The sequence below is a fragment of the Gossypium arboreum genome, chromosome 6 (assembly GCF_025698485.1).
Source record: "Gossypium arboreum isolate Shixiya-1 chromosome 6, ASM2569848v2, whole genome shotgun sequence".
NCBI lineage: Eukaryota > Viridiplantae > Streptophyta > Magnoliopsida > Malvales > Malvaceae > Gossypium > Gossypium arboreum.
Window position 1 is genome coordinate 13,593,002 of NC_069075.1, and position 26,892 is coordinate 13,619,893.

Consider the following 26,892-nt stretch of genomic DNA (forward strand, 5'->3'; position numbering starts at 1 on the left):
AAATGGGCATCGTTTCATCTTTGTGGTCATCGATTATTTCACCAAATGGGTGGAGGCCGCTTCATATGCCAATGTCACTAAATCAGCGGTTAGCAAGTTCCTGAAAAAGGAAATCATCTGTCGATATGGAATGCCGGAAAGGATCATATCTGACAACGCATTGAATTTGAACAATAGCATGATAGCGGATGTCTGCAGTCAGTTCAAGATCAGACACCACAACTCGTCACCGTATCGCTAGAAGATGAGCAGTGCGGTCAAGCGACCAATAAGAACATCAAGAAGATTGTAGGAAAGATGACAGAAACTTATAAAGATTGGCATGAGAAGCTACCATTTGCCCTCTATGCTTATCGAACGTCTATCAGAACTTCTACTGGGGCAATGCCTTTCTCATTAGTCTATGGAATGGAGGCAGTTTTACCTGTCGAGGTCGAGATCCCTTCCCTTAGAGTTTTGTCAGAGGTAAAGTTGAATGACGAGAATGGATCCGATCCGATCGATCAGTTGAATTTGATTGAAGAAAAGAGGTTACGGGCTATTCGCCATGGTCGATGTACCAAAAGCGAATGATGCGAGCTTACGACAAAAGGTTCGTCCCGAGAGAGTTCCACGAGGAGACCTAATCTTGAAAAAGATCTTGCCTATACAAAAGACTTGAGAGGAAAATGGATGCGAATTGGGAAGGGCCTTATGTGGTGAAGAAAGCCTTTTCGGCGGAGCATTGATATTAGCTGAAATGGATGGCAAGACCTTATCCAATCCCGTGAATTCAGATTCGGTTAAGAAATACTTCGCCTAAAAAAAAAAAAAAAAAAGAGGAGAGGCCAGGGTGAAAATTCACAAAGAGCATCTTGAGACCAAAGGGATTTTGAATTGAAAACCCGTAAAGGGCAATTCAAATTTTGATCAAAGGTGGGGCATGCGATGGTCTTATGGTACCTAAATTAACAAGGAGGAGAGATGTTACATCTTGGGGCATCTGCAAGAGTACTCTAGATCCCTAAACACATATTGGGCAAAAAAGGAGTCCTCAAGAAGTCGGTCTGAGAGAAACTCACGCTGCGATATCTGGGGCACCTATTCCCTTTATCCATTTTGTATTCCAGCAATGTTTGTTGGTGTGATTAATATATTCCCTTCAAATGTTGTTTCGATAAATCTCGGTTTTGTCATTGTTATAATCTTTTCAAGCATTTTGCATTGAAATGATGATTAATGGACTAAGACCATTTTGCAAAAAGAGTTACGCACATTACTCAAAGTTTCTAAATAGTACGGGAACACGAAGCAGTCTATTATTTAGAACTAACCAAACTCAAAGATTGGAAGCATCCGAGAAGAAAAAGTTTAAATTGGGACTACCACTTGGGTTTTCCGTTCAAAATTTGAAAGTGAACAAGAAGCAGGTACCATTTCGGTGAAGGAACCTTGATGAACAAAGAGCAATGGCAACCTAAACAGGGATTCACGCTCACAACATGTTGCACTCATACATTCATAGATCATTCATAAGTGCACCTAATTAGGAACATTTGATTCATTTTGATCATAACATCCCAATTCTTTGACATAAGCATAAATACATGGAACTGATTCTACAGTTCATGTCCCTAGAATCAGTGAATTTGTAGATCTCATCACCCTAAGCAGTAGGGAAACAGATCAAAAAAAAAAAAGAAAAAAAAGATGGGCCTTAACCCCCTAAGCAGTAGGGTAATAGGCTGAAAATTACAGATCTGGTCTCCCTGAAGTTGCAGTGGAACAGATCGAATCTAGCGAATCTTGTCTTCCTGAAGTTGCAGTGAAGCAGATTGAAAATTTACAAATCTTAACCCCCTAAGCAGTAGGGAAACAGATTGAAGATGACGAGACCATAAACCCCTAAGCAGTAGGGTAACGGGTTGAACTGCAGATCTTATCTCCCTAAGCAGTAGTGGAGCAGATCGAAGACGAAGAACCTTAAACCCCTAAGCAGTAGGGTAACAGGTTGAATTGCAGATCTTATCTCCCTAGCAATGAGTGGGGCGGATCGAAGACGAAGAACCTTAAACCCCTAAGCAGTAGGGTAACAAGTTGAATTGCAGATCTTATCTCCCTAAGCAGTAGTGGAGCAGATCGAAGACGAAGAACCTTAAACCCCTAAGCAGTAGGGTAACAGGTTGAATTACAGATCTAAAACCCTAAGCAGTAGGGAAACAGATCAAAGATGACAAGCCTGAATCCCCTAAACAGTAGGGTAACAGGCTGGAAATTAAATATTTTCTTCCTGAAACAGCAATGGAGTTGATCGAAGCCACAGCAGATCTCCTTGGAGTTTCAGTGGAGTAGATTGAAGTCACATGTCTTAGCTCCATAGAGTTGCAGTGAAGCAGATCAAAACAGACCTTACCTTCTTTAAACTGCAGTCGAGCAGTGAAGCAGAGTGAAGCAACAAGATTGGAATGAAGCTACCTGGGGAAAAAGAGCGCTAAACAAGTCTAGACACGGTGAGATCGGGCAAAATTGGTATTTCTTAAGTCTTTGCTCTGTTCTCGTTACACGACAACAAGCAAAGAGGGGCAGCTTGTAACGCCCCCTTTACCCGAGACCGTCGCCGGAGTCGAGCACGAGGCATTACTAAACTTATTTGAGCACTTAAACAAATTCAAACAATTTATATCACACTTTCCAGACAAGCTGTCCAACTGTGTCATAGTTGCTAAATAATTCATATCTCGAGTTATAAAACTCGAAATCCAAATCCGTAAATTTTCTCTGAATTTATACTCATATATCTACTTACCAATTTTTTTCTAGAATTTTTGGTCAAGCCAATTAGTACAGTTTATTATTTAAAATCTCCCCTATTTCAGGGTTTGACTACTCTGACCTTTGTGTATTACGAATCAGATATCTCTCTGTACAGAGCTAAAATAACTATGCCGTTTGTCTCTAATAAAACTAGATTCAATAAGGAATCTGTACATATAAAGTATGACTTCTAATTATCTTTGTAAAATTTATGGTGAATTTCCAAAGTCAGAACAGGGGATCCAGAAATTGCTCTGGCCCTGTTTCACAAAAATTTAAACATCTCATAAAATATAGCTCATATACATATTTTGCTTCTTCCATATGAAAATAGACTCATCGAGATTCGATTCCATAATTTATTCATTATTTAATTCCATTTCTACTATTTTAGTGATTTTTCAAAGTCAAACTACTGCTACTTACGAAAACTATTTTAGTACAAATATTGTTAACTAGTTTATAACATCTTTACTTCAATTCATTCAAACTCTATACATGCCATATAAATCTTCAAACATAAAACAAAAGCTACCGAATTGATCGGATAGTGTGCTTTGTTGTGTTGATCCGATCTACCCACTTCACTTCAAGTCAATCTACATAAAAATATTAAACACACACAAGTAAGCTTATTGAAGCTTAGTAAGTTCATAGGTTAAAAGTAATACTTACCAAACATAATATTTCCAAACAATACCAAAACATTTACTAAAGTTTCCTGCGATTCACAACCATTGTTATAATAATTCACATAGTTGAGCTCAACAATAGCAACTACTCAATCTCTTTCATTTGGATCACTTCTCTTTTATTTCTTATAATCAAATTAGGAAACGGCTTACGAAATTGAGTACGTCGTTGCTCAATGCCACGATTCACAACTCAGTATGGCTTTCCTCATTGAAATACCATACCTACATTTTTTAACTCGGTATGGGAAATGCCATACCTACATTTCTTAACTCAAGTATGGATTTGATAATACCATACCTACATTTCACATTTCAAGTATGGATAATACCATACCTACATTTCACAACTCAGTATGGATGATACCATACCTACATTTCACACTTTGCCATGGAACAACCATGGTCTTATCCAATCAATTCATCACACGTCACGATCTGAACGTACTCAATCCTGCGTTTTCCTAATTTGCATTTCCACATTTATTCTTTCATTAACAAAATCTACACAATCCCACAACAAATTAGTATATAATAACACATTATATACTTCAATCATTCACAAATAAACATCTAATTTCAACCATATGAACTTACCGGCTAATTTGTAGAAGATATTGAAATTTTGGGACTATTCGCAACTTTTTCTTTTCCTCGTTCTTCTTTGGATTCTTGATCTATAATATAAAATATTTCTACTCATTAGCATTTATTTGATTTCTATTTCACTTCACAATTTATGCTGTTCAAATTTCGAAATTGCACTTTTACCCCAAAATTTGATTTTCACAATTTAGTCCCTACTCAATTCACCCATCAATTGAACTAATTTTTCTCAATTAACACTTTATTTTATCATTATAAACTATTTCAAAACCTTTTATATTCTGAATTTCAACAGCAACCTTCAATTCACAACTTTTTCACAATTAGGTCCTAAATATCATTTCCTATCAAAATCACTTAATAAAACCACCTTAATATGAAATTAGAACTTAAATTTCATAATAATTCATCATAAAATTCCTTATCCATCCACGGTAACTTCCAATTTCACCCATAAAATCAAAAACTAATGAATTCTACAAGTGGACCTAATTGTAAAAGTCATAAAAACATAAAATTATCAAGAAAAAGCAAGAATTAGACTCACATGATGTAAAAATATGAAAAACAAGCTTTCTCCAGACCTTCTATGGCGTTTTGGCTGAGAAATTATGAAGAAAATGTCTAGATTTTTCAATTACATCATTATTTAACTATTAACTTTTATCTATTTCCAATTTTGCCCTTGTTCACATTGTTTTCTTGCTTATTTCATACCCAAACCGTCCAGCCATTAACCTTTGGGTCTAATTGCTCTTTAAATCCATCTTTTAAATACTTAAGCTATTTACTCACAATTTAACAAATTTTGTGCTATTTTCAATTTAATCCTTTTCAATTAATTAGCCATCCAAGCGTTAAAATTTTCTAATGAAACTTTAATATTAACTCAATGACACTCCATAAATATTTATAAAAATATTTATAGCTCGATTTTCAACTTTGAGGTCTCGATACCTCATTTTTGACCCGTTTGACCTAATAAATTCTTTTAATTCACTAATTTCACCATTTCACAAATTCTTCTAAATTCTTACTTGACTCATAAATATTAAATTACTATCTTGTTCAATCTTATTTGTCGAATTTAGTGATCTCAAATCACCATTTTCGACACCACTGAAAATTAGGCCGTTACACAGCTGTACAAGCCCAATTTTTGGGCCCAAAACCCTCTAACCCATTTGACCTAAACCCAAAACCACTAAATCCCTAGCCCAATACAAAAAAAAGAAGAAGAAAGGAGACCTAAAACCCTAGCCGTTCAGCCACTTGCCCCTGTCCCATCCACTACCGCCTCTACTCCACCACCGTTTGTCTGCAGCAACAATGGAAGAATAGATAAATATTAAAAAAGAAATGTAGTGGCTATTTAAAGCCAAATCAGAGAACCATTTATGGGGATTTTTTGGATTCTTTGAGAAATAAAAAAAGCAAACAATATTGGTACAAACAAAAATAGAGACTCTAGTAACATCAAAAGCAAGAAATAGCCCGATATCGAAATCGGAGAAAGAAAATACCAAAGTCTAAGGTGATTTTTACTTTACTCTCGTTTGTTTTTGAGCTATTTTTTCTCACTTACATACATATATTAAAAACATAAATAAATAAAAGATATAAAAAAGGGAAAAAAACTACCCAGGCGATTTAAGGCCACAGGTATGTGGTGGGAGCGACTGACCAAACTTGCAATGATGACCGGCACTGCACTTCACCGGTTTCTGGGTTGTGGCCGAGAGAGAGGGAGGATTTTAGGAGTTTTTTAGAGGAGAGGAGAAATGAAAAAAATATATAAAATTGGGTTATATAGGTGGCAAAAGCACTGCGTTTTGCCGGCCATTTTAAACACAAAAACGGCGCCGTTTCAAGCGCCGACCCGAAACCCGACCCGCTCCACAGAAGGATCCGCGTGTTTTTGACATTTGGGACAATTGCGCATGCAGTCCTTCCGCAATCTTTTTGGTTTTAATCAGGTCTTTTCATGTTCTTTAATTTGGTCCCGTAATTTTAATTCTGTTTCAATTTAATCCCTTGACTGCTTGAAGGATAGACCTCTGAATAGCGTCGTTTGATAAAAATGGACTATTTCTCCTTCGGTCCCTCCTGTTTGTTCGCGTGTTCGAACCAGTCTCCTTCCCCTTTGATGATTTTTTTTAAATTCGGCTCAAAATTCTGTTTTTAATTCGATTTCATCCTTTCTCTTTCACTTTTCCATATTATTCTAATTTAATTTTAATATTATTTACAATATTATATTTTATTACTGTTGTATTTTAATACTTATATGTATATATGTTAAAATATTATTAATGGTTTTATTATTAATATTTTTCTTAATATATATGTATGTTAACATTATGACTAGATTTTTTTATATGTATACGTATATATGTTATGTATATTTCTCCTTTATAATATTAGATATATTCTTTTATACATTACATATGATATCTTAAATACTATATTATACACATATTAATACCACATTATATATACTTTTTATATCTACTTCTACCTCCATCATATCTACTATTAATATCAATATATGTTTATTTATATCTTCAATATATATATACGCGTATATATTATTATTATTAGTTTTTGATCTTATCGTCTTGTTAATACATTTGTGCCACATATACATACCTTTAATATATATTTGTATATTATACTTCATATTATGCCCATGTAAATTAATATTATATCATGTATATCACTTTGTTATAGTTTTTTATATATATTGTGAATATCATATTATGTTCTATCATGTATATTACGTGTGTCATGTATATGTTTAATATATTATGTGTATATTTTGTTTGTATTACACGTACATGTTATGTATATATATTCGATATTATCATATATTTATTTTCCCATATATTTATGTAATGTTTTATTATTATCATTATTTTGCACTTTTAATATAATTACTATTATACCTTTCATTGTTATCACTATTACTTTTATTATTATAACCCCTTTTATATGTAATTACCTATCTGCGATTGTTTTTATGCTAACTAATTTAAAATATATATACATACGTATTTTAGCATACTTGTATCACTTATATATATCGTTATTCTCATTATTATCGTTTAGTCATCATTTATTTATACCTTTGTAAATTCTTTCAAACCTTAAATCATTCACTATTTGTGTCATCATAATTATTATTACTAACATATACATACTATATAATTTTATTACGTATACATTTTTATATACTACGCACATGTATCCTTTAATATCATACTATTATTATGTATGTATATATTTTTATATATATTTCTTATTATACATTATTATGTATGTACCTAAATACATAATATGTATATACTTTTTTATCATTATTATTATCACCATTGTCATTTTATTTTACCATAGCATTTATGTTTTATTATAAATCACGTTTTTACTCAATATATTAAAATAATTCTTTCATAAAAGCGATTTCCGGTATTAGGTAATTCGAGATAATTGAGCTCTAACTTACTGGGTTTCGATTTTTCTCCTTTAACCTAAATAACGGAATACTCTTTTAAATCGCGACATGAGTTTTGAAAAATGCTTATTCTCGGAGATACGAGGTGTTGTGCCCTAACTTACTGGGTATGGCATTTTGTTACCTCGAAATAAGATTTTTGCAAGAAAAGGAAATATTCGGTGTTTGGAAATTCGAGGAAACGTGCCCTAACTTACTGGGTTTCGATTTTCCTCGTTCACCTGAACTAACTGAATAACCTTTTGAAATACACGAATTTTTATATAAAAGGCAAGCTCGCTCTCGAAAATTCAAGATGACGTGTCCTAACTTACTGGATGTGACATTTTATATTGTGAGACGAGAAGGTCCTTAACATTTGAGCATTTTCTTTACAAAGAGGGATCGTATTTTAAATTCTTTCAAGTTTTCAAATTTTCGACACTAAGACACTAATTAATCAACTAAGTACCAATTTTGGGCGTATTGAGGGTGCTAATTCTTCCTCGTGCGTAACCGACTCCCGAACTCATTTTCTGATTTTCGTAGACCAAAAATTATCGTTTTAGTAAATCTTAACTTTTACTAAAATGATTAACTTAAGGTGATCCGATCACACCTAAAAAGATTGGTGGCAACTCCTGTTTTCGTTTTTTTTCAAGTCGATACCCGTTCGTTTTTTTTAAAAAATGGTTACGACAAAGATGATTGTAGTTTTAGTCTTTGATAATAGTTAATTATTCGATTTAAGTTTTAAGCTGTAACAATCTGTTTTAGTGAAATCGAACGGTGGTTTTAGGACCACAAATCCGATTCCGTAAGAAAATTATTTTAATATTATTATATGGTCTGCATTATGATAGGAATGTCGTATAAAATTTCATTAAAAAATTTTCTGATTACATGTCTAATTTGAAAAAGGACCAAATTGCATGAAATGCAAAAGTTGAGTTCTAGTAGCTATAAGTATCAAATAGCTATGGAATTTAAAATTGGAGGTCCTTATATAGCAAATAGACCATTAAGAGGAGTTAGTAGATAAGAATGCTTAGTCATCCATGGAAAATTAAATAAAGAAAAGATTAAATTGGAAAGTAAAATTAATAAAAGATGATAAATGATTAAATAAAGAAATATCATCTTTTTCATCATATTCTGAAATATTTTTACATGGAAACCCTAGTTAGAAGAGGTTGAAGGTAGCAAGCTTATTTGGCTCAATTAGATGAGTATTGAAGTCCCGTTTTTAGTAATTTTTATATTTCTGAGACCGTAATAGCTTAATCTAACTATCTCGGGGATTAAATTGTAAAGTTATCAAAGTACTAGGGTTTTTCCATGGATGAGTATGCATGAATTATGAAGTTTTATGGTAGAAAATTAAAGGTTGTTGATAGATAAATAATTTTTGTAAAGTGAATTTTGATGAAATTGTGATTTAGGGACTAAATTGTAAAGATACAAAATTCATGGAAACATTCTAAATTTTATGAAAAACACGGACTGTTATTGTGACATATGAAATTCAGCTAGGCTTGGAATAAGGATTAAATTGTATGAATTTCATTTTTTGAGCCTAGGGACGAAACCAGAATTAAATAAAAATATTGAGGAAAAATGGTAATTTTGCCTAAGATGTGAATTGAATTGAATTGAATATGAATTGTATTAAACTGAGCTAAATTTACTCGTATAGATCCGGATAGATCAAATACAGAGCTAAATCAATGTAAAGAAAAAGTAACGGATTAGTAGCATACAAGTTCACGAGCATTATCGAGGTAAGTTCGTGTAACTAAATTGTGTATATTTATATGCTTGAATTGAATGTTGTGTATGTGATTGTATTGTTGCTATGAATATGAAAATTAATATTATGTCCGACAATGGCTGACAAACATAAAGTCCCGATTGAATAAATGAAATTTGATGGATATAGGATTTTTCGTATTGGTTGTGATCCTACATATGTTACGGACACACCACATCTTGAAAGAGCGTCCCATTATTAGCCCTCTTGAGCTTCCCGTTATATGGTTCTTGCGAGCTTTCCATTAATAGCTCTTTGGAGCATCCCGATCGATTGTGATCCTGCATGTGTTGTGGACATGCCGCAGCTCTTATGAGCGTCCTGTTATGTGGCTCACATGAGCTTTCTGTTATATGGCTCGAGAGAGGGCTTCCCGATTATGTGCTTTAATGAGCACTCCAGAATATGAATTGACAAATTATAAATTTATACACTTCGTGTGTATCACTGTGTATCCATCGATATTTCAAATGGTTTAACGGACAAAGTTTTGATATAAGTTAAGGTGAATTTTGAATGAGATATTACCTATATCACCCAAAATCATATGGAAATTTGATATTTGATGAGCTCATTCCTGATTCTTGATATTCAAATGAAATACATGACTAACATGTTGATGAAGTTGTGTATTTAGGCTATTAACCAAATTGCTTGGATGCATTTTGTATGCTTACCTTAAATGTAAATGAATGGTAAGTTTATTTCCTATTATACGAACTTACTAAGCATTAAATACTTACTCGATTTTATTTCCTCTATTTTATAGTAGCTCAGAAGCTCGTTAAGGTTGGAAGCTAGCCGGAGACACATCACATTATCCATCGACTTATTTCAGTATAAATAGTAAATTAATTTTTGGTTATAATGGCATGTATAAGTTTAAATAGCCAATGTTGGCATATAAATGTTTTAGTTGTAATTAGCCATTGGTATGACTTGTGATGAATGTGTTTTAATGTATGTATATATATATATATATATATATATATATATATACGAGATAATGTCATGTTTGATATGAGTGTTAAGTATGAACAATTGATAGTAAATTTCATAAGTTGTCTAAATGTATTTTTGGTAAAATAGGTAAGTTTGGATATATGGATTTATGAAGTAATATGTCATGCATAAGACTTGATTTTTGGCTTGGTTTAAATGTCTTGGATTGGCTTGTGTATGTGTTAAAGTGTTTATTTAGGTGGAAGACTAATTGGGTGAGAAAAGAAAATGGCTATTTTTGCCCACATGAGTAGAGACGCGAGCGTGTGTCTTAGCCGTGTATGACTCATGGTTTAGCACATGGGCGTCTGGTTTGGCTGTGTGTCCCCTGCATCTTTAAAATTTAAAACAAAATGCTCAGGATTTTTCATACGGCCTGACACATGGGCGTGTGGCTTGGCCTTGTGACCCCTACACTTACACATGCCCTAACACACAGGTGTGTGACTTGGTCGTGTGACCCAAGTTAGAGAGTTACACGGGTACAAACATGAAATTTGGGACACTACCAGTATGCCCCATTTCGAATGCCCACACGGCTTGACCACACGCGCGTGTGTACCTTGTACTTAGGAAAATTTTGATATTTCGCGAAAAATTCTCTGAGTACCCGGTTTAGTCCTGACTTTTTTTAATGTATGTTTTGGGCCTCGAGGCTCATATAATGGACTTTATGAATAATATCTGACATGGATGTAAATAATTTGAAATGCTGCTTTTTGATCATTTATTCTAGTAATGCTCGTAACCTGTTTTGACGACGGATCTGAATTAGGGGTGTTACATTAACTATTGATTAATAGTAAAATTATATTTTCGTCTTTCTTAAAAAAATTTAAAAATTCAATTTAGGTTTTCTTAACAAAATCTTTTAAGCCCTCAAAATAATTTTTGATTCCATCCCTGGATATTTTAATAGAACATAAAATTTCATCTTGATTTAACTTGTATGTAAAAATTTTAAAACTCTTAAAATAGGTCTAATTTAATCATTTTAGGATATAAATATAAATTTAATTTGATAACACTTATTTAGTGATTAGAATGGTAAGGCTTAGCATAGGGTTCATTATGTAATTAATCCTAAACGAAAGCAATTTGATTGGTTCGTATCAACCACGCGCGTTCTGATTCGCCTTGGATTTGTCATTTAAAAAAATGGTATATAAGTAGGATAATATTTTGTACGCCATTAATCACTTCATTCGGTTCTTCTTTTTGTTTCGTTGAAAAACCAAATCTCTGTTTCGATCTTCAAAGCCCCCCCAATCCATAGTGAAAATCAAATAAACAATTTGATCCAGTTAGTCTTTCTTGGGTTGAATTTTATTGCTATTATAGAAATTTCAAAAAAAAAAAAAAACCCTCAATGGCTCAAGCTATTGAAGAATGGTATAAGCAGATGCCCGTCATCACCCGTTCTTATCTCACAGCTGCTGTAGCTATCACTATTGGCTGTTCTCTCGAAGTATGCCTCTTTTTTTTATTATATGTGTTTTATTTTCTCTTTTTGGATTTTCTTTTTCAATCTGGGCAATGGGATTTCGATTTTGCCCTTTCAATTTTCAATGATTTAGGCATGCTTTTTCAAGTTTTTATGCTAATGGGTATAATTATTATAGAATGATTTGATCTGCGTTTATCCCAATGTCGTGAATTTAGTGATTCCCATTGGATTTGATCCATGGGTTTCTATTCATGTTTTAAAGTTGGAAATTTGGGCAGGCAAAGTTTGCGATATATGATTGAGTTTCCCGTCTTGATTTGAGAAGAATCTAGAACATGTTTGCATTGTTGTGCTAATCTGATTTAGTTTTCTTTTGCAGATAATATCACCTTATCATCTGTACTTGAACCCTAAACTTGTGGTTAAGCATTATCAATTCTGGCGCCTAATTACTAACTTCCTGTACTTCCGCAAGATGGGTAAATTTCATGTCCTTTTTATCTCGGGTTTGTAATTTCTTTTTCCATGGAACGATGTTATGTAATTTGTCGTGGATGTTTTTGCTTAAATATGTAAAAGTTTCCTGTTGTTTTAAAAGCTTGAATAAGTGTAGATAAAAGTAAAAAGGAGTATGCTTTAAAGACAACAATAACTTCAAATCAACTTTCCTTTTATATACTTTCTTCCGAGTTTAAACCATCAATGACATTAAAGATATTTAAAGTTGGCATTGCTTATCCAGGCATATCTGTATGATTAGGATTGAAGCTAGTACACAAATTGTCGAGCACCTTTAACATGGTATCCATTTATATGCCAGATTTGGATTTCATGTTTCACATGTTCTTTCTCGCCCGATACTGCAAGCTTCTTGAAGAGAACACATTCAGGGAAGGACTGCAGATTTTTTACATGCTTTTGTTTGGAGCTTCTGTCTTAACTGGCATTGTGCTTATAGGAGGAATGATACCTTATCTGTCAGCATCATTTGCCCGAATCATATTTCTAAGCAATTCATTGACATTCATGATGGTAAGCCGATCTGCCTTTGTTTACATGCAAAATTTGTTTTATTTTGTAGTTTATGATCTCTGTTAATAGCCATTTGGAAGCCATCTTATTTACTACTACTTGTAGGTTTATGTATGGAGCAAACAGAATCCTTTTATACATATGAGTTTTCTGGGTCTTTTTACCTTCACAGCAGCTTACTTGCCCTGGGTGAGTGCTTCAATTCACTCCATCCTTTTTTATGATTGTTATTGCTCTTGATTATGCATCTTCTATTTCAAGTATTTAAAGGTTTTCAAAAAAGAAATGTGGTTATTGGTGGAATTTTCCATTTGGAGAAAGTTCAGCCTTCTTTTTGCATTTTGGGTCTTATCATACTTCATCTAGTTGTTGAGTATAATTACTTCTTTTCCTTGTATATCTTTTAGGTGCTTTTGGGATTCTCTGTTCTTGTTGGTGCTAGTGCTTGGGTGGATCTGTTGGTGTGTTCCTATTTCCAGAGCCTGCTTTAATGTTGGGATTAGTATTGTTTGTATGAATTCTCTGTATATATCTGAAATCCATTGTACGTTCACTGAAGTGACTACTAGGCACAAGCTATACTAGTATAATTAAGCTTTTCATAATAGCCATATATCGTCACTGCTGGATCGGTCTTGTTGTGACTAGTGTGGAAAAGGAAAGTGTTAGGATTTGGGGGGAGTAAGTTGCTTGGTCTCATCCGCTGGGTGATAACCGAGAGACTCCCTTATAATTATGCAATGGTCCTATAGACTGCCCCCGGTTCTTGTCCCACGCTTCAGATTCTCAATGCGGCCATGTTTAATTTTTGAATGCCATCTCTTTGTTAAACTAAATATTTTTGTTAATCCAGGGAATGATAGCTGGTCATGCATACTATTTTCTTGAAGATGTATATCCCCAAATGACTGGTCGCAGACCCTAAAGACTCCATCTCTCATCAAAGCGCTGTTTGCAGATGAGGATGTAGTGGTAGCACGGCGGAAAATGTGAGATTTGCTCCACCACCTGCAGAGGAACTTCACAGGGATTAATCTGCCGTATGGAAACTAGACCAACGAAGTGTACCTTGGTGGGGTTGATCTCTGCTTGGACACGACAATTGCCTAAAAAGTGTAGTTTGCCCTTCGTAAAAGCGTTCAAGCTTACATTGCTAATCATGAAAACAATATATCTTGATTCGCATTAGAGGTTAGCTATTGTATATATGACCTACTACAGTTATGCTGATTTGGAGATTTGAGTTTTGTAATTTTATACCTACACTGAGTGCTTTTGGTTGGTATATGATGCCCTTTGTGCATCTGCTATGACCCAAGCAGCATTTACTCACAAATTTAATGTTTTACCCCCTTTCGTGGCGGAACTCTGATCTTATTGTCTTAGCGGCTTTGGTTTAGTTTATTGGTGACCTCTGTTACATGAAACAAAATGAACCCTGAACTTGTGCAAATTATAGGGGAAAAAATGCCTACCACAAAGCTGACATAGTGGCAACCAGTTGATTGATGTCCCATGTTATTGGAAGACGGTTAACATGATTTTAGGCATGTTTTAAGGGAATATTAGGAGTCCCAATGATAAAATGTGATTTGGGGTTAATTTAAAAGTTTTAGCTACTTGGTCGTCGCTTTTGTTGTACCCACAGCATGAAAAACAATTGAAAGGAGGGTAACAGTAGCACTAATCAACCCAATAAGCACTCCAATTAGTACATTGGAGATTATCTTTAAACCAATTTAGTGTAAAATAATGTTTTACAAGCAGAGAACGTCCTTAATGAGCTCTTACATGTGGGGTTTTTAAATAGGAAAATATTTGACTTGATTTTATTCTGAATGCAAACAAAAGTCGCTATAGGTTTCTATCTAATCTGAAAGGATCTCTAAATTCATGCATACTACACTGTTCAGATTATTAATTTGCCTAAGATATAGGTACAATACTCAAACAGATTGTGAACAAAGACACTGCTGTTTGACTTGCATACAAGAGTAGCTTCAAGTGCAATAAGTCGTATAGTTTTGAAGCTAAGCGCAAGGTTTGGCCAAAAATGAAAAACTTACCATAAAGCACCTAATAAGGAAGCTTGTGAAACAAATGAGACTTAACAGATCCACCCTACGGAAATCCAAAATACTAAAGGCTTATTAAGTGCTACAACAACAAACAAAGACTTTTCTAGTGCATACACTAGGCTATATAGTGCCAAGTTAAACAAACCAAGAAATTAGCAGGGACTTAGAATGAACATTAAACTTATGCCATTTTAGAATGTTACTGGAAATTAAGGAAAATACTTCATGGACAGGAGCCTCCTCTTTTGATTCAGAGTTTAAAAACTTTACTGTGACCAAACAAATATAACTATTTTAAGGCAATGGACAACAGGATCCGTGGCGCAATGGTAGCGCGTCTGACTCCAGATCAGAAGGTTGCGTGTTCGATTCACGTCGGGTTCAATTTCCCATTACTAAAAGATCCTTATTCTTTTGTTCTGAAATGAGAAACAAAGACTGCATCAGAATTGCTTGTTGAAACAGTGAAAAACATCCCCTCCCATACTTTTTTGAATCAAATGTCCTGGAATCATTTCCATCAAACACCAGGAACAATTGACTCACATATATATATCTATATCTATATCAAACAGATGGTGAGCAGTTGAACACTGCCGTACAAGAGTTTGGAACTTAAAACACCTAACAAGGAAGCAGGTGGAGCAATTGACTCTTCCAACAGATCCACCCACCAAAAATGAAATCAAAATACTAAATGCCTTGTAAAGTCCTACAACAACAGACAATGTCCCGAGACAATACCCTTTTTCTAAAAACTATGTTTGACTGCATCTGCTTATATATCCTACCACCTTCCATTTCCTGGCATGACACATACACTAGGCTATATGGTGTGAAGTTAAAAACCAATAAATTAGCAGTGACTTAGAATGCACATTAAACTTATGCAATGTTAAAATTTTACTGGAAACTAACGAAAACACCTCATGGAACTTCTTCCTTTTGATTCAGAGATGCTACAAAATGACTATTTGAAAATAAATGAACCCCTCGAAGAGCAAAAGGATCCGTGGCGCAATGGTAGCGCGTCTGACTCCAGATCAGAAGGTTGCGTGTTCGATTCACGTCGGGTTCAATACCCAGCTAAATCCTGCATATTTTCTCTTTTTTCTGAATTTGGGATAAAATCGCTTTGTCCAAGGACTTTACGAGCAGATTTAAGTTTATCCAGAAATGTTAAAAAAGGGGAAGGTAAGCAAGGTGTCCTACAGTTTTTCATTTGCATCATCAATTTTGGAACCTAATCAGGCCTTTTATATTGGAATGAAAGATGAAAATTGCAGTTCTCTCATTAATTCGTTCGTTGAATTAGTAAAAAACATATCTTCTCTGAAACTTATTCGATAAAATGTTGTGGAATAATCATTTCCTTTAAACACCAGGTTTAGTTTATTGGATAAACTATCATGGAGCCAAGGTTAATTATAAACAATATAAAATTTTGATTGTGTGTAGTACGTATGAAACTTTAGTCTCATGCAGCATTAGTTACTTTGTTGCATGCATGTTCCTAAAGTGAAGCGGTAGTAATGTCATACTCCTTTGCTTGTGAGTAGAATTATGGTGCATTCTCACAATTATCTTGTCTTGCTTAATTGTTTCTGTCGCTTTTAGTGCAAGATGGAGCAGGCCTTTTATAAGCAACCACTAAGCTCCTTTGGCTCCACATCCGGTTTTCCTTTCTTCCCCATCTACAGCTCTATATGCTCACACACCCTAGAAACTCATCAACTCTGCTCTCTTTCTCCATATGCAATGGTAGAACCTCTGTTGTGGTGGCAGCCACTAACCAACCGTCGATGTGCATATGTCATCAATATAAGCTGTTAAAGAAAATACCTCATGGAGTCTCTTCCTTTTGATTCAGAGCTAGTAATGATTTACTATTATAAAACCAATCAAAATGATCTCTTTTTAAAAGAGTAAACAACGGGATCCGTGGCGCAATGGTAGCGCGTCTGACTCCAGATCAGAAGGTTGCGTGTTCGATTCACGTCGGGTTCAAATCTCCGTTAAACTTTGATCCCGCTTTTTGTTTTCTGCTGTCAAAAGGGAATGAAGCCGAATTTGGGTTTTTCTTTATCGATTTTGATTGATGGGTTGTGTAAGGGAGTGAATTTGGAGGAAGCTAGGGAGTTATTGTATGAGGAATGGAGATTTGGAGGTGGACTCTCACTGTTACTTTGCTTCGCTGTATTGCTTGTGGGGAATTCTGTAATGAGAGTATGGAATTGAAATCGGTTTGTGAGAAGACTTTGCTAGCATCTTTAAACGTTGAGGAGGCAAATGAACTCGTCCACAATTGTCGAGGAGAAGTTCCCAGGTGTAAGCAAGGTGTCCATACTTCTTCAGAGCAAATAAACGGAAGGTATTGTGCACTTGGATGGGTAGTGTCTCGTATATCACCTGCAAGTTTACGGAAAAAGTGTCGTAGTATTAGAAATATCTTTAAACGTTGAGGAGGCAAATGAACTCGTCCACAATTGTCGAGGAGAAGTTCCCAGGTGTAAGCAAGGTGTCCATACTTCTTCAGAGCAAATAAACGGAAGGTATTGTGCACTTGGATGGGTAGTGTCTCGTATATCACCTGCAAGTTTACGGAAAAAGTGTCGTAGTATTAGAAATATCAATTATGCAAGTTTTGCCTGCAGGGGATTGAACCAACAACCAAAGCTTAAATGTCTCATTTTGCAGATCATATTTACATCAACCAACGCATTCCTTAAGGGCTTAAGGGAGATAAAACTCTCTAGTGGGACAATACCTACATTGAAATGAAAATGAACAGTGTAGTTTTCTTAGCGACACCCTGAATTATTTTCATTTTGTTTGTTGAATTACTGAATAATCTCTCTTCTCTGAAACACTAAAATGCTGTTTCAGTGGAACTTTAGCGCCGTGGAATCATCACTTTAAATAGCTTGTTTAGTTTATTGGATAAACTATATCAGCTTCTTGTATCATGGAACCAAGGTTAACAGAGGAGAAAAATAAGTCTTGATTCTCTGTGTTACCTATATTAGTGTCATAAAGCAAGTTATGCTTTATTGCATGTATTTTTGTGAATTAGTGGAATTAGTACACCAACTTTTTCCTTAAGAGTAGCAGTAATGTCATATCCTCTTGCAGATTGTGGTGCATTCTGACAATTATCTTGGATCAGCTTCGAGATTTTTTTTTTCATCAAAAGTTAAAAGAGTGTTTACCCTGATCCTCATATCCTCGAATGGAAGCTTTTTTTTTTCATGTTTGAACCAAAATTTGGCATAATTCAAGTCACCCCCATTAAAATTGTTGACCAAGACATTATAGAAATCAACATAATTTCTTGAACGGAGCTTAAACACCAATGACAAAACTTTACAAGTTATACTAATAGGATGCTTTGCCAAACCCTGTATTCTTAAATTGTTTCTGTTGCTGTTGTTACAAGATAGTGCAGGCCATTTACAGGTAACCGATAAGCTCCTTTGGCTCAACATCTGGTTTGTATCCTATGCAATCATTCTTTTCTTCCCATCTACAGCTCTATAAGCTCACACACTGAAGGAACTCATCGATTGTCCTAGTGTTGCACTAGGAATTCAACCTAATGCTTTCTAGTCATCGACCCTGGTCTCTTTCTCATGTGTTGTGCTCCATATGCAAAGGTAGAACCTACTGTTGTGGCAGCCACTAACCAACTGTCGATATGTCATGAAGTATATCAGCTTTTGTGACATCATATATTTAAGTATGATCTAATTAGCTAAGGGGCAGTTTGTTTACCTTAAGTATGTGATGCATAATTGAGTTTCTAGTGTTCCAAACTCAGGTTGAAGGAGAGCTGAAGCAACTAATATCAGCTGGAAAACTGTGTTAACCTGCAAAATTTTGAAATCTTTTCAGATATGGAAGCATTAATGGTCTTCACATGCTGCAGCATTTGGGGTTTTCTGCATTCCGTAGATGGCTTTCACCCGTGTCTTGCCACTTGTTCTCACCGTCTTTTACAGTGTTAAAATACTAAAGAATTGCAGAATCCATTGCTAACTCCAATCCATACTCCCCTCAATTGGGAAATGAAAATATGATACTTACTTTGCTTATAAAGAGAGGCTCAACCTTCTGTGGACTAGTCCCATCAAGATTAAAGAAATCTAGTCGACTTTTCCACTGAATAAAAAAAAAAAAAAAGACCCAAGATTTAGATCAATGATTCACAAAGTTTGCCAAGCCATTAAAGAATTGGAACAAAAACATGTGCGACTAAAGTTCAAGTTAAGCCCACCTGCCAACCCAAGCTACTGGCTCTTTGGTACACAGCACCACTAACAAGGGCAACATCTCGAAAGACAACAAGCCCGACAAGTCCAGCTTTACATCACAGAAAACTAATAAGATCAGCATCACCAAACATTTGCAGATAATAGAGTACCTCATGTGTGTAAAATTTAAATATCAAATAACATACACAGATAATTACTGCTCTAAACATCCACAATTCCCTGTATTAAAGGTAGGTGAAGCAGAAATCAAGATGAAGGATTCTGTGGCAATTACTAGAAAAAACTGTTGCTGATATAATCTATAACAAGTACAAACCTTAAACATTTAGTCCAGTTATGATAATTTTAGCATTAGACTGAGTAAAAATCATGTATTTCCAAGATGGAAAGCTTGTTTATGAATTGTATGTGTAAGCGGGGCATATTGATTAAAACATTAATACCAATAACCAGAGAATCGAAGAAGATCTAAACGAATACAGATTAAACTTACTGTGCAAAAGATGGTTATGTACCATTGACAAAGCAACACATCCAATAAGAACCTATACCAAAAAGATGAAAAGTAAACCACTTGTCAAATGAAGCTCATAAGCAAAGTCACAAAAGCATACAAAGAAGTAAAGTGGCATTAATCATTTACCTTATCAGCAAGAGGATCAAGATAAGAACCCACCACAGAATTAATCCTCATCTTTCTAGCTATATAACCATCCAACTAGAAAAAATCAATAGAAATGATAAAAAACTTATATTCTCATCATTTATTCAAAAAAAAAATTACTTGGTTTCAATTAACATCTGAAAAATGTCAAGAGAATCCTTACCCAATCAGTTGCACCAGAGATAGCCAATCCCACAAATGCAAGACCATACATTTCATTTACAATCATCCTACAATTAACCCATTGAATTAATAACTGCAACAATCAATTAACAAAAACAAATTTGAATTAATAACTTACCATCCAAGCAAAGGACCAGAAACCAATCGACTCATTGAAATGAAATTGGGCAAATTCACGAAACTCTCAAGCACAGCTTCCCTCTCCTTATTACTTTGCTTCTGGGTTTCCATCCGATCCAAGGCTGTCGGGTTCGATAGGACAGACCCAAATCGTAGCTTGACTGGGAATTTAGCTCCGCCGCCTCTGATCAAGTCAAGATTCAACGCTTGGACTTTTCTTAAAACGGTGACGTTGCCCCAGAAGGGAGTGGCGGATTGGGAGAGCTTCCAGGGAGGAGAAGCGAGGAAGAGAGGGCCATTGAAAGGAGCGATCCATTTAGAAAGAGACGGAGAAAAGGGGGAGACTCGGGTGTGAAAGAGAGGGGAGGATAGAGGTGGAATTACATAAGTGGCTGTTGTAGCAGTTGAATTCGTAGATGCTGAGGTCAAAAAAGTTCGAGCTTTCTTAGGGTTTTTGGTGATTAGGGTTTGCAGAGATCTGTAAATCCCCATTGATAAAGCATCGCTTTTTTTGAATTCTAGGACAAGACTGAGAAAAGAATGCGTCTTTGGAAAATTATGAATGTCTTTTTGTCTTCATTTTTCCTTCATAGGTTTTGCAAGGGTTTAACAAATATTTTTGATAAATCTAAGTTTAATCACTTAAGTTTATTTCAAATTACATTTTAGTTATTAAATTTTTAAAAATTATTATATAGTGATTAACATTATCGATTTGTTATATTATTGTTATTATGTTACTATCATAAAATAAAATAAAAAATAGTTTAAATTGTATAGTTTTTATTTTTTCTTTTGAGTAATTTAAATATTTTATGTTACTTTATTCTTTTAATTTCTTTTTTTCCTCATCAAAAGTCTTATATTACTGTTCATATTCTAAATAGGTTTGAAGGTTTCAAAATATTCTAATGGAGTCCTCAAAATATTAACATTATACTAATAAAATCCTTCTATCAATCTAACAATCAATTTAAATATCCGTTCAGATTTGATGTAAGGCATATATATAAGTAAAGATGACAAAACTCGAATTGCTTAATGGAATTCAAATCACCCAACTTCAAGTGGAGTGATTTTTTTTCTTTTCTTTTTTGAATAGTGGAGATGGGGTGGGGATGAGTTGTTTTTTATAAGATGAGTTTGGGGCGATTTTGATAATTGCTTGTCTTGCCCCATATATGAAATTACATTTTTATCTTTATATATATAGTTGTTAAAAGGATAAAAATATAAAACTACATCATAAAATAAACCCTAAATTCTTTTAATTTCTTATATAACTATTAAAAAGATAATATTATTTTATCTATATAATGTAATAAAATTGTGTATTATGTATTTCCTTAAACGGGTCAAAGTGAGGATAGATGTATCTAATAGTTATAAAGGTAGTAGTGGTTTTTTTTTTTTGTAAGAAAAAGAAGAGTAGCACATTATAGAACAATAATTACATCAATATCATATTGCAAATTATTCAGAACGAAAGTATCAATTTGTTGGGGAGGAGAAGCAAACTCATTGAGAGCCAATTGATAGTCAAATATCATACCAACTAAGGCATTAGTCAGTCTATTAGATTCCTTATAAATATGCTCGATGCGAACCACCCATGCTCGAGCGTAAAGCTCTTTTATTCTACATATCAGTGCCTCGTTCAATATGCCTTTATAGTCACCATTTATTGCTTGAACTACAGTTAAACAATCACATTCTAAGATAACCTATTTCCACCCTTTAGATCAAATTAGTTTAAGTCCATCGTAGATTTCCTATACTTGTTCAACATTACATTTCCCAATATTGTGACTGTAGACAAATATCCATCTACCATGGCTATCTCTAGCAATCCTAATTGATAAGGCAAGTCTGGTATGAGGTTTCTTTGTACCATATATGTTCATTTTGACGCAACCAACTATTGGTGGCTGCCAGGTGCTTGGTGTGATTCAGTTTTTAACCTTGACCGTTGGTTTTTTATTAGCTTTCACATTCACAACGCAACTCCAAGCGGATCCTACAAGCATACCAAAATTATGAGGAACATTTCCCAAAACAAAAGAATTCCTTTGTTTCCATACAACCCAACATAGTATACTTAACAAGGTGTTCCAATTAACATATTTGAGTTGTAAATTCAGTTCATTAGAAAGATTGACAGTCACCCAAGATAAAAGTGACAGAGATAAGAACCTGGAGTAAATTGAATTTGGAATGAATTGCTTCCATACTTCCTAAGCTTTGGGACAATCATGAAGTATATGAAGAATATTTTCTTCTGCAGATCCACAAAATTAGCAACTAGAGTCATCCTCCAGTCTGCGTCTGAGTCTGCATTTTTCCACGTTTGAGAGGAGCCACAATTTTAAAACTAGCCATAAAAATTGTCGAACATGTCACAGACTATTATAAGACCAAGCAAGTTCTCATTTATTGTCCAGAATATCATAGGATTCATGAGATAAGAAAGTATAGGATATTTTAATAGTTAATTCTCTATTTGTAAACCATTTAGATACTAATGAATTCGATCCAGCGAGTGCACTATGAGGTGGAACACTAACTATTTTATCAAATAAAGATTCGTCCAAATGGTTTCTAATATACCCCAAATTCCATTCACCATCATTTGTAACCAAATCTTTGAGGATGAGATTATTGTCTCAAGCCATGTTATTCAAGTCAAGTAGTATCAAAGGACCTACCTTAGGGATCCAATCATCAACCCAAAATTTGACTGAATTCTCATCTCCTATGGACCAATAGAAGCTATCTCGTAAAAGTGGCCAAACTTTGGCAATGGACTTCTATACAAAGGAGCTTCTATTTCACGTAATTACCATTGGGCATACCTTGTGAATTTTGTATTTAACTCTCATCACTTGAACCTATAAAGCATCCTTGTTAGTAATGAAATTAAACCCTAACTTTAAGAGGAAAGACTCATTTTGCTGCCTTAAACGTCGAAGACCCAGTCCTCCATTAGCCTGAGGTTGGCAGCAGTCATCCCATCGCACTAATGTTGGTTTAGATCTTAAGGAAGAACTTTCCCAAATAAAACCCCTTGTAATCTTTTCAATCTCCATACATATACTGCTGGGAACTAAAGTTGTTTGCATAAAGTAATTAGGGATTGGCATAATAACATATTGCACCAAAGTAAAATGACTCGCCATTGAAAGAAGTTTAGCACCCCAACTATCAAGTCTTCTACGGACCTTATCAAGGACAAACTTAAAGGTACTAGTAGTGACACGATTGTGAAAGAGTGGCATGCCAAGATAAACACCAAGGTCAGGAACTTCATTAAATCCTAGAACCATGAAGATTTGTGAGGCAATATTAGCTAGAGTATTCTTTGAATAGAAAATATTGGTTTTTTGGGCATTAATTTTGTGACTTGAGAAAGCCCAAAAGTTTTCAATCTATCTTTAACAACTTTTGCTTTTTCTATATCAGTTTCAATAAACTGAAACAAATCATCCGTAAAAAATAAATACAAAACTTTAGGGCATCCTTTTGATAAAAAGATTCCTTTCCAAACCCCCTCTCCAACCAATTTTTCAATATATTGTCCTAATTTTTCCATACATAGAAAAAATAAATATAGAGATTAATGACACCTCTGCCTGATATCCCTTGAGGGTTGGAACTCATCCGATAAAGCATCATTCCTCAGAATTTGCATAGAACCTAAAGAAATGCTGTAACATCCCATTTTTCAGTGGTTTCGGGATCACAATTTTAAAAAATAAGTTTGTTTTTTATTGGTTAATTAATATTTATAGGAAATCTATAATGTCGTATTAGAGTTTGATTAAGAAATTTTAGCATTTAGTTAGTAATTAAGTTAAAAAGACTAAAGCGTAAATATTGTGAAAATTAGTGGTTATTAGTTAAAAGTATTAAATGGTTAAAGTAATTTGAATTTATGGCCTTAAATGGTAATTATACCATGAAATAGTTAATGGACGGTTGTGGGCTTGAAATGGTTAAAATAGATATTAATTAATAATTGTAAATAAGTAAATAAATAATAAAATATTAAAAAATGAAGAAAAGAAAGAAATTATCATATTCTTTGTTAGCTTGTCGAAAATTAAAGAAGGAAACAACCATGTTTTTAATTTGAATATTCAGTCACTTGGAGGGCTTGCATGTAAGTGATTTTCATATCCATTTTTGGTAAATTTTATGTTTTTGAGATCGTTGCAACTTGGTCCAACTAACCTGAGCGTAAATTCGTGAAATTGTTAAATGTTTTGACATGTGAAATTGTTGAGTTTATGAGATTTTTGAAGTTTTCTGATGGTTTTGCAAGCTTGGTAGTTAAATGATATTATTTTGTGAAACAATTTTAAATGCTTTTGATGATTAAGGACTTAATTGTTAAATTAGTAAAATTTCTTGGATTTAGGGTGAAATTGAGAATTTTATGGGCTGTTATTGAGTTATAAGAAATTCAGTTAGTTAGGATTTTGGCTTAAGCATGTTAATTGATTAAAATTTGCAGTATGGATGAAATAAAATAAAGTTGAATTATTGAGGGTAAATGTGTAAAATTATAATTGTAGGATGAACTTTTTGAGTTTAAGTATTGTATGGAATTTGAATTAATTAATTAAATTAAGTTATTTTGTTTAGATCAAGAAACGAGTGGATCGGTTGTTAATCGTGAAAAAGAGAAGGTCGTTGAGTAATCGTCTTCGACCATTGTAAGTTATCGCAAGTCAGTAAATTCTTAAGATTATTTTGTTTATAATTCATTATTAAATGTTGTTATTGATATAATTACATATTTTGAAACTGTTGAAATAAAATTGGTTTATATGAAATATTTTGAATTCCTGAAATGATATCGATGGATCGAGTAAAAGTTTCATAAGTGAGATTTCTGATTGATTTTTTGTTTTGGAACAAGCTCCTGCATGTGTTGCAGGCTTAGATATACATGTGAATCATATTTAGCCTGGACTGGTAATCTATTGTCGATTTACATGTATACCTATCTCTGGCCAGGTTAGTTTATCTGTGTTGTCATTGGTTTAGCTCGGACGGGTAACGTAACATATTTAATCTGTATTTGGTTAGCTATTATGAGCATTGTCTATTTCTAGACTCATGTATTTGAATGCTTTCACAAAGATCCATTGGAAGAACAAAGATTAATTGATACGAAACTGTTTAAATTAAATAAGTGAGTTACGAATTTTGATTATCCATACATTTAAATGTTACTGACATGAAATTTGTTGGATTGTGTTGTATAAGGTTGAGATTTATTTTCTATATGCAAAATAACATTTAAATGAGTTTGGTAAGTTAATATGTTAAATTGTGGAAACTTACTAAGTAATTCATATACTTACTTTGTTATTACTTTTTGTAGATTTTGAACTTTTGGAACGTGTTGATCGGACCATCGGAGCTCACACATATCATCAACTATCATCAGTAGATTTTGAAGTCTTGGTTGGTGGTTATTTGTGGGATGTATATAGGATGCTTTATTGTGAATGTTTGGACATGTTTTGTATTAGGTTGCAAATGCTTGTATATATAAAATAGATATATGTTTTATAAGTTGGTTCTTTTGATAGTGTATTATAGGACATGTTGAATTAATACTTAGGTTGATATATGGTATGAAGTTGTGATGATAATGTATATAGTTCTTAATGTTTAAATAGATGGAATGTATGAATTTGTTAAGGTTGAATGCAAATTTATTTGATGATTGAATTGTGATGTCAATGAGGGCACATTAGTTAGGCACATAGGTTATGTGTTTTTGACACGTTTTAATCTTGTTTGAAGGTGTTTTTGATAGTACATAAGGGTCGGTTTTAGACTTGGTTTGGTATCCAAGTAATGTGAGAAATTTGTCTTGTTTTAGAAGCAATTTTAGGTTTATACGTCCTGGGACACGGGTTGTCACACAGCCGTGTGCCACATGCGGTGTGCTACACGTGGTCTCATCACACGGCTTTGTGTCATTTAAATTTTAAGTGCAAGATTGTTTACACAGTCTTAGAGGGTTACACGGCCTGGCAACATGGTTGTGTAGCCATACTTCAAATATACACACCATCTACGACATGGTGGTGTAACCCTCTTTCGAATACCACACGGGCGGACACATGGGTTGGGACATAGATGTGTATCCTATACTTTGAATTGTAAACGGTTGGCCACACGGCCTGACCACATGGCCGTGTGATCCCTATTTCTAAAATTTTCTATTTTGTTTCAAATTAGTCCCTAAATGTTCCCAAACTATTTTTAGGGCCTCGTAGGCTTGGTTTAAAGCCCGTAAATGCCTTTATGCTATAAATAAAATGTGTATTTGAATATTTGTATTTAACTTGAATAACTGTTTATGTTTAAAGTTAAATGATTTTAATTGTACTGTAATACTCTGTAATACTAATCCGGCGACAGAGATGGGTTAAGGGTGTTACAAATACATTCCATAATAATTTGAGATATCTGAGAAGGAATACCTGCATCTGAGAGGGTATCTTCTATAAGCTCCTATTGTAGTCTATCATAAGCTCTCTCTATATCAACTTTGATAACCATCCAACACTTCTTCCCTTTCTTGATTTGCATAGAATGAATAATTTCTTAAGCTATAAGGATATTATCCATTTATTTCGTCTAGATGTAAAATTGACTTGATTAGCCGCAATCAACTTAAGAAA

General features: G+C 34.0%; 2 protein-coding genes and 3 non-coding genes across 6 annotated transcripts; 4 read left to right on the forward strand and 1 right to left on the reverse strand.

Moving 5' to 3' along the window:
- The first annotated feature begins 11,578 nt into the window (after positions 1 to 11,578).
- On the forward strand, positions 11,579 to 14,238 carry LOC108484097 (derlin-2.2). 2 transcript variants are annotated; one of them, XM_017787750.2, is made up of 6 exons: positions 11,579 to 11,861; positions 12,220 to 12,319; positions 12,661 to 12,872; positions 12,978 to 13,061; positions 13,280 to 13,333; positions 13,726 to 13,848. In XM_017787750.2, the coding sequence occupies exons 1-6, from the start codon at positions 11,763 to 11,765 to the stop codon at positions 13,795 to 13,797; spliced, it is 621 nt and encodes a 206-aa protein (XP_017643239.2). In that variant the 5' UTR covers positions 11,579 to 11,762; the 3' UTR covers positions 13,798 to 13,848. The 2 variants fall into 2 exon arrangements, with proteins under 2 accessions (XP_017643239.2, XP_017643241.2); XM_017787752.2 differs by lacking the exon at positions 13,280 to 13,333 and having other exon boundaries at positions 13,726 to 14,238.
- A 1,024-nt stretch (positions 14,239 to 15,262) lies between these two features.
- TRNAW-CCA (transfer RNA tryptophan (anticodon CCA)) lies at positions 15,263 to 15,334 on the forward strand. Its single transcript has one exon. It is a non-coding gene; the product is annotated as a tRNA-Trp (tRNA).
- Positions 15,335 to 15,956: 622 nt separating this feature from the next.
- TRNAW-CCA (transfer RNA tryptophan (anticodon CCA)) lies at positions 15,957 to 16,028 on the forward strand. Its single transcript has one exon. It is a non-coding gene; the product is annotated as a tRNA-Trp (tRNA).
- An 857-nt stretch (positions 16,029 to 16,885) lies between these two features.
- On the forward strand, positions 16,886 to 16,957 carry TRNAW-CCA (transfer RNA tryptophan (anticodon CCA)). Its single transcript has one exon. It is a non-coding gene; the product is annotated as a tRNA-Trp (tRNA).
- Positions 16,958 to 18,259: 1,302 nt separating this feature from the next.
- LOC108484179 (cardiolipin synthase (CMP-forming), mitochondrial) lies at positions 18,260 to 20,797 on the reverse strand. The gene is made up of 8 exons (XM_017787874.2): positions 20,187 to 20,797; positions 20,049 to 20,115; positions 19,865 to 19,939; positions 19,715 to 19,766; positions 19,224 to 19,309; positions 19,034 to 19,108; positions 18,722 to 18,816; positions 18,260 to 18,636 (listed from the first exon to the last, which is right to left on the reverse strand). The coding sequence occupies exons 1-8, from the start codon at positions 20,678 to 20,680 to the stop codon at positions 18,543 to 18,545; spliced, it is 1,038 nt and encodes a 345-aa protein (XP_017643363.1). The 5' UTR covers positions 20,681 to 20,797; the 3' UTR covers positions 18,260 to 18,542.
- Between the last annotated feature and the right edge of the window lie 6,095 nt (positions 20,798 to 26,892).